Source organism: Physella acuta, unplaced genomic scaffold (assembly GCF_028476545.2).
Source record: "Physella acuta isolate Inbredline_101_S28 unplaced genomic scaffold, ASM2847654v3 ptg000308l, whole genome shotgun sequence".
In the NCBI taxonomy this organism is placed as follows: Eukaryota; Metazoa; Mollusca; class Gastropoda; family Physidae; genus Physella; species Physella acuta.
Window position 1 is genome coordinate 315,061 of NW_026731827.1, and position 14,417 is coordinate 329,477.

A 14,417-nucleotide genomic window follows, 5' to 3' on the forward strand; every position below is an offset into this window, starting at 1 on the left:
GTCGAGGCAAACAAAAGTTGTGTATATAACGCCACAAGCTGACGACTAAAGACACCAGACTTCCGTCTAGCAATAAACTCTTGACGCTGCTGTTTTAAGATGAAGCTAGCCCTTCTTACAGTCGCCATCTTGTTTGCTCTCTCTGAGGGGAAAAGCCGTAAGTTCATTTTTTAAAAATTGCTTTTCAAGCTATTATGTCTTGTCACAATACTTTAAGTTTATTAATTTAATAAGGACTACTTCGTAAAGTCAAATAATGAAAGTAATTTTTTAAACAAACGTATGTATACAATAATTAATTATTTACGGAAATTTGATCAAAGAAATATTGAATAAGTTGTTTTTTTCTTCAATTTTAAAGATTTCGGACTATCCGTGTAAAAATTTTCATCCTCACTATAATACAAAGAAGAATATATAAACAAATATATTAGAAATGTACAAAGTTTTAACATAAGCGGTTTAGCTAACATACATACTTGTGTTTGATTCTCCTATAATTCTATAACCATTGTTGTTTTCAGTTAAGCGCACACTTAAGTGTCACCACTTTGGGGGAGACACCCCACCAGCAGCAGGTAAACGAGATATCTTTTGTATTGATCTCGATCAGTACGGACATGCTGCAGCCGGTAAACGCTTCACACCTTACCAACCACCTGCTGATGGACTACCCCCACCCCCTCCACCACCTCCACCACCAGCTGATGGAGCACTATTTCCACCACCACCACCACCTGCTGATGGAGCACCCCCTCCACCACCTCCACCCCCTCCAACACCAGCACAACGTGACCTAGACTGTGATTACGTCGGAACACCAGCAGTGGGCAGACGAGACATCTACTGCTACGACTCGGATGATTACGGTTCTGCTGTGGTAGGGAAACGCCATCTCCTGCCCACACGCTACTTCCCCTCCGATTAGATCCACACAACTTCAGCACCATATGACCCACAATGACCCACGATGATCCACTATGACCTCACAACCCCTCACACAGACTTCTTGTCTGTGTGTTGGCCTATTTTAGACAGAATATCACATAATTCTAAGTATGGCCTGATTAAAAATCATGTAAAGTTAATATTTTTTAACTGTTCATTCTACGATAGTTAAAAAGTTAGACAAAGATTATGAATAAAATTGTGGGAAACTAAAATGCATTGCTATTTGTTTTATTATGAAAGATTGTATACAAACGTGAAAATTTATATTTTAATGTATGGTTTTAAATGTAAATGAAATGTTTTCGTAGGAAAAGACTAAATCTTGATGGTGTGGTCTAGCCATATTATAAGCTTACAAGTTATAAGTTCGATGCGGGGATATCACATGTATTTTGTTATAGTGGGTCAAAATGGAATTACGAGATAAGCCATATTCAACAAACAAAAAAGCATACACAATGAACAAAAAAATTAAAAGCTTATAATAAAAGCAAATGCTTATACGGGCTCAAGTCTGTTGGACGTTTGATAAGCCCCACCGAGCTCTGATGGTTACTTGACTCACTGAAGGCAGCTGGGCATGGTGCTGACCACACAACCCCTTCACGTGCGAGGTCAGAGAAATAAAATTGATGAAAATAGTTGTATTCATAGTTTCGTTATTTTATTTGCATTTAATTAAAAAAAAACAGTGTGTTAAGTTTTTAAATATAAAATATGTTTCCGTTTAATGTAGATTTACTATCAGGGTAGTGAGTCTGATAAATACAAAATCACACGAGGTGGGTGAAGACGTAAAACTAATGGACGACCTGGTCTAGTGGTAGAACACTGGCTTGTAAGCTTAAGAGGCGCGAGTTTGGTAGCGAGTTAGAGAGCTTAGGCTCACCCTGACAGCTGGGGAAAATAATTACCTGGTGTAAACAAACAGAACATATGACTGACAGCTTATAAACCTCGGTGCTAAACATACTCTTTTTACCATCATATGTGTTGTCTGCCTGGTTTTAAAAAAACATTTTCAAATTTAATATTGCTATTATTAGTATTTAAAACAGGCTGTTTTATGGCTAGAAATAATCGATTTTCTAATAAATTATAAATGGTTGTACCCATTGCCATTCTGTTTTTCCATTATGTTAAGAAAGTTAATCGACTTTAGAATAGATTGACTTCTTTGTATACCGTTATATCCAACTAAAACATCATCAGTTTACAACGTCGAAGTATTTGACGCATGTTTTAAGATCACTAAAGAAAAATAAAAACTGTTAACAATTAAAATATGACTATTCATTAAGAGTTTTCATGCTAAGTGCTTTCTGCATCCATAAGATAACTAAAGTTTTGTCACGTGATCAAAGCAATAGAAGAAATTCCAATAATAAAATATTTTGGACATACAAGGCAAAACTTACAGAAAGTTTCACTGCATGCAAGAACAATGAACATCCATTGAAAGTACAGCTACCCATCTGGGTATAATCCGACATTCACGTGCAAGGAACCCGGGCTCGAGACTGTAGGTCGTCCAATCACCGAACTGCCCAAAACAGTTAAGGCAATACACTGGGAGGAAGCAAAAACCTGGCAGAAACCAGAGTGTCTAGCGCCTTGTAATATTCTTAGTTCCAGATTGAATTTATATTCATTTCGCCTGTTAATAACACACTGCCCTGGAAAACAATACTTGACATAGTGGAGAACGGAGGAAAAAAAGAATTATCCTGCATCATCTATTGTTATAAACATGCGACTTGTTAGTGATATAACCCTGCGTTTTTATGCTCTTGTGGACAGTGTTTCTTCCAGACTTTTTTCTCCGGGGGGGGGGGGGGGGGCAATTGAAATTTTGGGGGGGGGGGCTAAAATTTCTGGGGGCGGGGGGGGGGGAGGGCGGACCCTGTTAGAAGTATATATTTTCTATATAAATTCCATTTCGTTCGGGGGGGGGGGAAAGGCGGTAGACCTTCTTTGGAGAGCCCCCCCCCCCCCGAAGAGATGCCTGGAAAAAAATCTGCTTGTTGATGATTGCAACAAGCTATCAGCAGATTCAACCAAAGGAAATGTTCTGCTTTGGTATATCGTACAACTATTTGAAGATACAGCACAACTAAACGGCCAAAAATGGGAACAAAAAAATCTAAAGGCTTAAAGAATTTTAGATTGACGTATATAATAAAGACTCATGTCTACCTCTCTTACTGTCTTCAGTTACTTTCCGTGAGCCCTAATGTAGTCAAGATATCACTGTCGTTTTTACGTAGAATTGTAAGCACAAAGGTCATCGTTACTTTTCTCAGAAACGTATCTACATTTCTTACAAGCTTTCTCTGATTGTATTACAATAAAAACACTGAGCCGGTGGCTGATCTAAACTTTGTGCAACTATTAATTATTTACGCTATAGCCCATCTACGACATTTTCGGAGGTTTTTTTAACAAGAAACCCATATGGTCTAGTGAGAGAAGTGAACAACAAATTAGGAACTCAGAGTCCTAACAGGTCAAATCTACTTCACCACAGGGACCTAACAGATCAAATCTACTTCACTTTATATTTGAAGGTTGCTAAATTAAGAATAAATTTGTAATATAAACATAAAATATCAGAGCTCAAAACTGTCAACATCTGGATCTTTGCAAATAATATCTTATACAAGAGGTTCGCTCACATTATCTTTATCTGAGTTCATAACATCAGATGTCCCAACATTAAATAACAGATGCGTACTCATCATGTCATGTATCAGATATTAAGTAGCTTTATTAATCAAATACTACACACACGACATCAAATAATGAAGTAGCTGTATCAAACCCCACATTTTCAGATATCATTCCTCTCACATTAGAACATAAGGTGGTGTAAGAGATAGAAGTGAATTATACTATATACTATCAACAGTGCTCACGTCAGGTAGAGTTGCTGCCCACCATTTCTGACGTCAGAACAGTTGCTGTTCAACAGTTCCGACGTCATACACAGCAGTCAAAGAAAAACGTAACATTGCCGCACATATTTACAACCCTGTTGTAACTGAGTTCACCAAGGCCTAACTTGTAGTTGGGTTTACCAAGGCCTAACTTGTAGCTGGGTTTACCAAGGCCTAACTTGTAGCTGGGTTTACCAATGTCTAACTTGTAGCTGGGTTTACCAAGGCCTAACTTGTAACTGGGTTTACAAAGGCCTAACTTATAGCTGGGTTTACCAATGTCTAACTTGTAGCTGGGTTTACCAATACCTAACTTGTAGCTGGGTTTACCAATACCTAACTTGTAACTGGGTTTACCAAGGCCTAACTTGTAGCTGGGTTTACCAAGGCCTAACTTGTAGCTGGGTTTACCAATACCTAACTTGTAACTGGGTTTACCAAGGCCTAACTTATAGCTGGGTTTACCAATGTCTAACTTGTAGCTGGGTTTACCAATACCTAACTTGTAGCTGGGTTTACCAATACCTAACTTGTAACTGGGTTTACCAAGGCCTAACTTGTAGCTGGGTTTACCAAGGCCTAACTTGTAGTTGGGTTTACCAAGGCCTAACTTGTAGCTGGGTTTACCAATGCCCAGCTTGTAGCTGGGTTTACCAATGTCTAATTTGTAGCTGGGTTTACCAAGGCCTAACTTGTAACTGGGTTTACAAAGGCCTAACTTATAGCTGGGTTTACCAATGTCTAACTTGTAGCTGGGTTTACCAATACCTAACTTGTAGCTGGGTTTACCAATACCTAACTTGTAACTGGGTTTACCAAGGCCTAACTTGTAGCTGGGTTTACCAAGGCCTAACTTGTAGCTGGGTTTACCAATACCTAACTTGTAACTGGGTTTACCAAGGCCTAACTTGTAGCTGGGTTTACCAAGGCCTAACTTGTAGCTGGGTTTACCAATACCTAACTTGTAGCTGGGTTGACCAAGGCCTAACTTGTAGTTGGGTTTACCAAGGCCTAACTTGTAGCTGGGTTTACCAATGTCTAACTTGTAGCTGGGTTTACCAATACCTAACTTGTAGCTGGGTTTACCAATACCTAACTTGTAACTGGGTTTACCAAGGCCTAACTTGTAGCTGGGTTTACCAAGGCCTAACTTGTAGCTGGGTTTACCAATACCTAACTTGTAACTGGGTTTACCAAGACCTAACTTATAGCTGGGTTTACCAAGGCCTAACTTGTAGCTGGGTTGACCAAGGCCTAACTTGTAGTTGGGTTTACCAAGGCCTAACTTGTAGCTGGGTTTACCAATGCCCAGCTTGTAGCTGGGTTTGCCAAGGCATAACTTGTAGTTGGGTGTACCAAGGCCTAACGGAGGGCGATTTTGGATATATTCAACGAACTGACATTGTTAGATCTAGACATTTAGTTTCACACTACATTCAACAGAGATATCAATTACACTAATAGTAATAGATCAAAATTATAGTCTGGGAATTGCAGAAATAACCTTTAGAGATAGATACACATACTAATTCGGCTAGATGCTCTATCAACTTAGAATATAAAGTACAAAATGATATTATCTGGATCTTTATTAAATATTTTCAAAAAGACGAAAAGAAAATGTGAGTATCAACGGAGATCGGAAAAATAAAATGAAAGATAATGTAAGAATAGTTGCTGGGAAATTACCATCACGTCGTAGTTTTACTTGCACCAAATGTGAGCCTCCACGATCTAGTCAACACAAGTTGTTTTATCAGTCGACTACACAAGGCCAACCAACGACATCAGAAACCAAATTGTTTGTCCTGCCTGTATCGTATCCCAGTCGAGGCAAACAAAAGTTGTGTATATAACGCCACAAGCTGACGACTAAAGACACCAGACTTCCGTCTAGCAATAAACTCTTGACGCTGCTGTTTTAAGATGAAGCTAGTCCTTCTTACAGTCGCCATCTTGTTTGCTCCCTCTGAGGGGAAAAGCCGTACGTTCTTTTTTTTCCACTTATTTTCATACTCCATTTTCTAAAGATAATTGTATATTTTAATCAAGAAACATTCAGAGAGTAGTATTGTTCAAATTACGAATTTTAGGTAATTTTATTCAGATTTCCCAGACACATTAATAATTATTAGAATAGACTAGAAACGTTTCATATTGTGTTTATCCAATCGTATTTTATTCCTTAAGTTGTAAGACATTAAGACTTTCTTCAAACTGTTTAACGTTATGTTGAATTCACACAATGTATAACACATAAGCACGTCTTACAGTGACATATTAAGGCTACGCTAATGAACCTAATTTGCTCCATTAAACTAGGCAGTTAAGCATTTATTTCCAGGCAAAAGCCCACTAGAATGCTTCTACTTCAACAGTGGGGCTTCAGCAGCCGCTGGTAAACGAGATGTGTTCTGCCTCGATCACGATTTTTTGTTCGGCGGCGTGGCCGTCGGAAAACGATTCTCTCCAATTCCTGAACCACAAGATGGAGTTCCACCACCTTATCCACCCCCTCCACCTGCTGAAGGAGGTCTAGCTCCACCACCACCACCACCACCAACATCCCAACCACCAGCAGCAAAACGTTCTCTAGACTGCCAATACTACGAAGCATCAGCTGCAGCAGGTAAACGCGACATCTACTGCTACGATACTGACGGTATCGATTACGGTTATGCTGTGGCCACACGGTACTCGCCATCGGAGTGATCGATCCTCTCCAATCCACCACAACCTGATCCACAATGACAACCACACCCCACTTACCTCCTCTCCACTCCACCACAACCTGATCCACAATGACATCCACGCCCCGCTTACCTCCTCTCCACTCCACCACAACCTGATCCACAATGACAACCACACCCCACTTACCTCCTCTCCACTCCACCACAACCTGATCCACAATAACATCCACGCCCCGCTTACCTCCTGTCTGAAACTACCTCATTCTAAACCACCATGTTATCTTTACCTGGTCTGAGGTTTAAAATATTATGTTACATTTTATTTTACACGTGTAGTCAAAATTCTGAATTAAATTGTGGAATCCATATCTAAAGTGTTTCTTTATTTATTTATTTATGTTTAATTTGCTTATTTTACACCACCTCAATAAAAAACTATTTAAGTGTTTAATTTAATTAATAACAGCAACATTAATATAGTTGGTCAGAATTAGGTCACATGAATAAATCACAGACTAAAATAAGTGTCATATTTGCCCTTAGGTCTAATGAAGTAGTTTTTTTTTTAACTTTAATTTTAGTCATCAGTAATAGACAACACACCGTCGGTGTTCTGTGCCCTGTTTCTTGCGATCACGTGTGTATGATATTTTAAACTGCATCTATAGCCTAAGTTTTTACTACGATTCCAATGTATGTAAAGTAAATATTTGCAATTATCAACAACAATAATGTTGCAAAAAACAATGAAATTATTGAATTCATCAGCTTTGAAATAATCTGATGGACATTTGCAGTAAGTGAAAGGAGCATTTCCACAATGACCGCCATTTTTTAACAGAAAACAGAATTGTAACATGGTAATTCTATACCTATTTGTTAGCTGAGAAAAAGAAATAGCTTGTTCCTTATGTTAAAAAAAAAAATTTTAATTGCCTTCATCAGACAAAAATAGATTTAGAGAATACAACCATCATAGGAATATGGTGAATACCAAGACCTTTGAGGCTATGATCATTGATTAAACAAATACACGGACTTCAATAGAGGAAATGATTATTGATGAAACATGAAAGATTCACGCTTCTTAGTAAAGCCACATTGGCTTGAAAATCAATTAAATGTTTAGCCTTTTGTGGGGAATAAATAATTAGTTGTTTTTTTTTTAATTACATATAACAACACACTTTATGAAATTATGGAACTTTTAAAAAAGAAAATCAATAACAAACCGAATGAGTAAAGGAATTTAATTTCAAAATATTTAATTATAAAATTATCGCCACTCCGTAGAAAAACATATTAACTACGTTTCTTGGTCTGACTGAAGTAAGATAATGGTGGGCTAAGAAGCTGAGTAGAAATTAACGATCCATGTGTCATCGTTAAATATGTAGAGACATGTTATTAGCTCTTATTTTTTATGTGGTAATTAGTACTACTCGTCATTTACGTCTGTTGGAAACAATTAATTACTTTATTTAAACTAATTATATTTTTAAATATTAAAATTCTAGTTTTTTTGTAAATTTATTTTCTTGCTTTTTTTAAAAATAAAACTTCTACAAAACTTAACACCAATTTTAAAATAATAATTAATTTTGCCATGTTTACATAGGCTCATTAATTAGCGTAGAGACGAGCTCGGCATTATAATGTTCTAAATCTAAACTAACGTGCGTAGGTAGTTGTATTGACTTATTCCATTTCACAGAAATGTATTTATTTATAATACGCTTTCCGGTTTAAAACAATCCTTATAGTAAATGCGTGTGTTTATTAAAAGACGTAATTTATTTGTTTTCATATAAATCCAAACTTAGGAATATAGAGAACTTTTATAGTTGAATAAGAATGAGAACTTGATTCTATTGACCCGACCATTATTCATTCAAGAACAGTAACAACAGTTAAATGTTCTAATGGTTAATATGTTTACAATTCTCATGAAAGATGAAAATCGTTAAATAACTTCTTATATTTAGATGCGAAAAATGTTATATTTAAATACGATGTGACAATGTGCTGGTTAGATAAAGATTATTACAAAGCCCTTTTAATCATTAAATACATCACAGAAAATTACATAATTAAGATATAATGTTAAACTATGTTAACTGTTTTTTTTTCCAAATAATATTATAAAATAACCCATAAACTAACTCGCGTATCAGGCACCACAAAGAAAACCAGATGTGTAATGCTATTTTATTTCTAGGACAAAGACGGGTAACCCAGCTAGTACAGCTCTAAAACAAACCACAGAACACGGTGTCAACTGTCGGCACATATTGATATTCACCTAATGTCGTCAGACGGAGACTTGGACCCAAGGACTGTTCACATCCTGGACACGTTCACCAACTGCATCATGATCAACTTCCTCGGCGTCTTCGGCATCGTAGGGAACAGCATCAACATAGCCGTGCTGTCACGCCACGGTTTCCGCGAGTCCACCAACATCGTCCTCATCGCCCTCTCGACCTCTGACCTACTCTTCAGCACGTTCCAGCCCATCACGAGGCTGAAATGCATCGTGGGATACTTCGACTCGAGCTTCGCGGAGACCGTTCACGCCTTCGTAACGGTGTATTTCTTCCTGCCTAAATTCGTCTGTCTGGGCATCAGTTTTTGGTACGTGGCTCTGATCGCCATTGAGCGTTTCGTTGCCGTGTATTTCCCGTTCCAAGTTTCCAAAATTTTTACACGGAAACGGATGTTGGTTTTGGTGATTTTTATTTTTTGTTTCGGGTTCACGATGATATCCCCAACGTTCTTTGCTTTTCAGTACCATTGGAGATGGAACCTCGTGTTGAACATATCCCTTGGAGCGGTAGACTACACAGATTTCTACATCACAAACCACGAGTTCCTCGACTTCTACATGTGGGTGGGGCTCAACAACTTATTCTGTACCTTGAGTTTCTCTGTCGTCCTATTCTGCTGCCTGGCTATCTGCCTGAAGCTGATGCGCAGTGCTGTAAAAAGAGAAAAACTGACCACCACCAGCTCCGGATATGACGTCAAAGTTGTGAAAATGCTCGTTACTGTTTGTACTATTTACATCTTCGTTGCCATACCAACAATAACATTGTACTCGTATTATAAACCAAGCTTTATATTTGTCTCCCCTGTCCACCGTCTGATGAATGACGTCAGCGATATTCTATTTCTGACCAACGCGTCATCCAACTTCATCGTTTACGTCAGCATGTCCAAGAAATTTGCTGATACCTACAAGCAGCTGTTGGGGTTAAGGCCACACGTTAAGATGCACAGAGGGAAAACGGTCAACTATCGTACTAATAGACTGTAAACTTTACACATCCTGAACATTTGGGTGAACTTTTACATGTTGTTCATGTTAGATAATCTAGGAGCATAGTAGTTTTAACTGCACGATAAAAGAGTAAAATCTAGAGGCCATTTACCTTGGATTAACCAGCTTATTTTATTTCGGCAATTATGATAGAATAAATCAATCAAAAGTGGCAAAATGTATAACAGAAATGTCGTTGCTGTGTACAGTATAATCTGTTTTTGTGTTAAAATTAGAACCGTTCTGTAAAAGTGTACACCTATTCTATAGAATTAAAATGAATGAATTGTGAAAATGTACACAGTGTTTTTTATTATGCTAGATCTACATCAGTGGCGTAGCGAGGTCGGGTGTCATCCGGTGCGGCACTTAATGGTGTCACCCCCAGAGGCGTAGCGACCCTTCCCGGGGACAAACTTTCAAGTTTTCGATTTGCACCCCCCCCCCCCTCAAACTTTCGATTTGCACCCCCCTCCCCCTCAAGTTTTCGATTTGCAGCCCCCCCCTCAAGTTTTTCTCTATATATTTTGCTATTTTTTGCCTTGGTGTCACCCCCCTAAATGGTGTCACCCGGTGCGGTCCGCACCCCCCGCACCCCCCTCGCTACGCCCCTGATCTACATTACAATCTATTAGGGATTGTATACTGCCTGTTACGACGGGTTATATTAGACCAGACATTTTGCCTAGCTTCGCTTAGCTTTTTGAAAAGGTATCCTTAAAATCGTACACATACATAACTCTTTTACTAATACCAACCAATTCTACAATGACCACGCAGATTGTTTTGACTCCAACCTTTTCAATGTATAAGTAATATTTTAATCATAAAAAGCATGAGACTTTCTTCTCTTACCGTTACCGATCGACATAAAACTTAGAGAAGTTAATTAGAATACTGAGTCGAAGGTTTCTGCATTTGATTCATCTGTATTGCATAAAAGCTCACAATTAATATTTCCGGAAAATTTTCCTTCGTTTTTACACAAAAATGTGCATGTTTATATAACGAATTATGGCCTTCAGTCGCCTTTGAGCCCTTTGCGATTTTTTCCCTGATTTGACAAGTTATTTTATTTATCTATTTTTATTTTATTTATTTATTTATTCTTTGCATCTCTGGGCATGGACTAAAATTACTCACTTGTCGTGGACTTTGTGGCAGATCGGCATTCCCCCCACCCCCTGGGTTTGATTTGCCGGACGCTAGTGCCTGCCAAATTCGAAGCGGCTGCGGTACCGTCAGGTGCCCTAAACATGTTTTAATCATCTTCCTTTATTGGTATAGATACTATCAGTGTTGATCTAGTCGTTTTTCAACACAGGTAAATCGCTTTAAAAAGTTTTCACATAACTTTAGTATTGATGTTTTTTTTTTAAATTTATTTATTTAAAAAAAAAATGCACCAATTAGGCCTGGGTATACAAATTAAATAGAATAAATTTTCGATTTTTGTTTAGTGATATCTTGTTAACAGTCAGACATAAATCCTCTATTTGTTAACTAATTGGGACGTTGGTGAAAGAAAATAATTGAACGTCATTTTTCTGCTTGCTGTTTACATTGCAATTTTCTATTAAATATCGATATGACTTCGGCAATTCGTAATATCTCCAGGCCAAATTCTGGAATTCCTAATCTGCAGAAAATGGGGCTGATCGTCTTACCTTAGCTTCACGAAACCACGCAGTAATTTGGAATAATTGTCTGATGGCAAGCTCCACTCAATTATTCGATAAGAAATGTCGCGTGCTGAGTGTGATTTGGATGCGACAATACGCCCGGGGGTCTATCTTTCAGGGTCGGGGCTAGCGGTTAAACTTCAGTGTAATGGCTTGGGTTGATTTTCTATGAATTTTCGAAAATTTTATTACAAGATGTTAATCGTAATCAAACTAAATTTAGACTATCGTTAGTTTAAGTTATTTCTCAATATTTTCAATCAATATAACCTATGACAATAAATTACCGATATTATTATGTCAGATGCCGATTTATAATCAATGAGACATGCGAGTTTCTACAAGGCACAGCTTCTAACTGTTGACACACACATTGTATGACACAAGCTTTAATGCTCACGTATTTTTAAAAACAATCGATTTATTTAATAGATTCAAACGAAATATACGAACTTATTTCTATTTATCTATTTTGAGCAGCCTATCGAGTCAGAATTTTAACAAAGAAGAATGAATAAAAACGGGAAAACGGCTTTATAATTTAACCTAACTTTAAATTGAGAGCGTAAAGTGTTTCCTTTCGTTTTAAAAACTGAAAGTCAGGTATTCGATTTAATCATTGAGAATTCTCTACCAGACGCCATACACGCTATTAGAAACTTTCACATAAAGAGCCTAATGTTCTAACATTGCTATGGTTTGTTGATCTCCAGACTGATATATACCTAGCAAGGATTGGCTTTCTGTAAGTAAGTTGTCCTTGCTAAGATAGATGTTTTAAACAACATGACGTAAATCTGATAATTATAGACTAACATTCTAATTTCAACGAGCAACCATTGAGTAAACCAAATAGACTTGTAACTGTTTTTAAAATTGTGACGTCACTTGGAAACAGGTCATGGAAACCTGGCTTGTTGCGATACTGGACACCTTCGCCAACTGTGTGACCATCAACATCATCTGCTTGTTTGGGATTGTGGGCAACTGCCTGAACATCACCGTGCTGTACAAGCACGGGTTCAACAAGTCGACAAACATCATCCTTCTAGCTCTGTCCATCTCCGACCTGCACTTCACCATCCTCCTCCCCGTCACCAGACTCAAATGTATTGTCGGCCACTTTAACGCGAATCTGGCCGAAACCGTTGACACATTTGCCACGGTGTATTTTTTCATGCCAAAATTTGTCTGCCTTGGTTCGAGTTTTTACTACGTGGCTCTCATTGCTGTGGAGAGATTTGTCGCTGTGTTTTACCCATTCCAAGTCTCCAAACTTTTCACCAAAAAACGTGTCCTGATTCTCGTCGTCTGCATTTTCTTGATCAGCGTCGGGACAATTTCCCCGACGTTTTTCTCATTCCGTTACGTCTGGTTGTTTGACCCCGTATCCAACCAGACGTTAGCTCACGTGACTTACACAGAGTTCTACGTGGCACGTCACGAGTTCCTGGACTTCTACATGGGGGTGGGGATGAACAATTTTTTCTGCGCCGTCAGCATGCTGATAGTCTTCGTCTGCTGTCTGTCGATCTGTCTCAAACTGGTGCGCGTGTCTGTCAAACGTGAACTGATGACGTCAGGAGCCGTGGGCTTTGACGTCAAAGTGGTGAAGATGTTGGTGACAGTGTGCAGCATCTACCTCAGCGTGGCAGTGCCCACCATCACCATGTACACGTACTTCAAGCCAAACTTCATCTTCGTCTCGCCCATACATAAACTGATGAACGACGTTTGTGATATTCTCTACGCTCTTAACGCTTCGGTAAATTTCTTAGTCTACGTCAGCATGTCGCAAAAGTTTGCCAACACGTACAGAAAACTGTTCAGGTTAGGAAGCAGATGATGTTTGAAGCTTTCTTTCATGGCTAAGCTGTAGTGGTTGTTGACGTATTGCTTGACCCAACGGTTGTTGATACAATTAAAGACACGAAGTGGTAGAGCTGTTGATCCATGAGTGTATGTTAAAATAGTTGGTACACCATTTCAGTGGTTAAATAAGTTGGTAGGCTACACCATTTTGTGGTTAAAATGGTGAACCATTTCTGTGGTTGGTACACGATTTCTGTGGTTAAAATAGTTGGTACACCATTTGTTGTTAAAATAGTTGTTACACCATTTCCGTAGTTAAAATAATACACCATTTTGCGGTTAAAATAGTTGATACACGATTTCTGTGGTTGAAATTAAAATAATTGATAATCAATTGTGTATGGTTAGTTAATACACTATTTATGTGGTTAAAATTGTTGATACACGATAGTCTATGGTTAATGTCGTGAAATCAAAGTTAAAAGTCTGGAAAGAAAATTAAATTAGCTCTTGTCAGATCTGGATTTTGAAAATCCCAAGAGCGGGTCAAAAAGTTTTATCCCTGACCTCAACGTTATGAAATTTTACCTCAAAAAACGTTTGACTGTAAGGTTTTGTCCCTGACTTTCTCAACGTTAACATGTTAATGTTTTGGAACTAAACCTCAAAAACGTAAGACCGTACCAAAGGGTTTTTATTTTGATCTAAACCCAGGTTAAAATCTAGTAGACGTTAGCAGACTTTCATGTGACCATTACAAGACCTACTGGTGTATAATGACACTGATCAATGAGTCTTAGCACTCGGGATAAAATTATGTAATTGCCTACTCATCTCTAGAACACTAAAATCATTTTAGTTAATTAAATAAATCAACACTGCTACATACTTCTGAATTTTTAGTTGAATGTCAAAAAGGTTACATTTCTATCCGAGTTTTTTTTATTTTGTTACGCAGCTTTTTATTGTGTAGTCCAGGTTTTTTTTTTCACACTGAAGCTGGTAATGATTATTTACAACACAGAGA

General features: G+C 38.0%; 5 protein-coding genes across 5 annotated transcripts; 4 read left to right on the top strand and 1 right to left on the bottom strand.

Annotated features, from left to right (window-relative positions):
- The first annotated feature begins 59 nt into the window (after window positions 1-59).
- LOC131940073 (uncharacterized) lies at window positions 60-1,155 on the top strand. The gene is made up of 2 exons (XM_059298635.1): window positions 60-157; window positions 525-1,155. Exons 1-2 carry the CDS (start codon window positions 100-102, stop codon window positions 926-928), a joined length of 462 nt encoding a protein of 153 aa, XP_059154618.1. The 5' UTR covers window positions 60-99; the 3' UTR covers window positions 929-1,155.
- A 2,775-nt stretch (window positions 1,156-3,930) lies between these two features.
- On the bottom strand, window positions 3,931-5,411 carry LOC131940096 (uncharacterized). The gene is made up of 2 exons (XM_059298674.1): window positions 5,408-5,411; window positions 3,931-5,249 (listed from the first exon to the last, which is right to left on the bottom strand). Exons 1-2 carry the CDS (start codon window positions 5,409-5,411, stop codon window positions 3,931-3,933), a joined length of 1,323 nt encoding a protein of 440 aa, XP_059154657.1.
- A 365-nt stretch (window positions 5,412-5,776) lies between these two features.
- Window positions 5,777-6,926, top strand: LOC131940074 (DAZ-associated protein 1-like). The gene is made up of 2 exons (XM_059298636.1): window positions 5,777-5,871; window positions 6,232-6,926. Exons 1-2 carry the CDS (start codon window positions 5,814-5,816, stop codon window positions 6,597-6,599), a joined length of 426 nt encoding a protein of 141 aa, XP_059154619.1. The 5' UTR covers window positions 5,777-5,813; the 3' UTR covers window positions 6,600-6,926.
- Window positions 6,927-8,882: 1,956 nt separating this feature from the next.
- LOC131940097 (FMRFamide peptide receptor frpr-18-like) lies at window positions 8,883-9,893 on the top strand. Its single transcript, XM_059298675.1, has one exon. The coding sequence runs from the start codon at window positions 8,883-8,885 to the stop codon at window positions 9,891-9,893; it is 1,011 nt and encodes a 336-aa protein (XP_059154658.1).
- A 2,586-nt stretch (window positions 9,894-12,479) lies between these two features.
- LOC131940098 (FMRFamide receptor-like) lies at window positions 12,480-13,424 on the top strand. The gene has a single exon (XM_059298677.1). It carries the CDS (start codon window positions 12,480-12,482, stop codon window positions 13,422-13,424), a length of 945 nt encoding a protein of 314 aa, XP_059154660.1.
- Window positions 13,425-14,417: the final 993 nt, after the last annotated feature.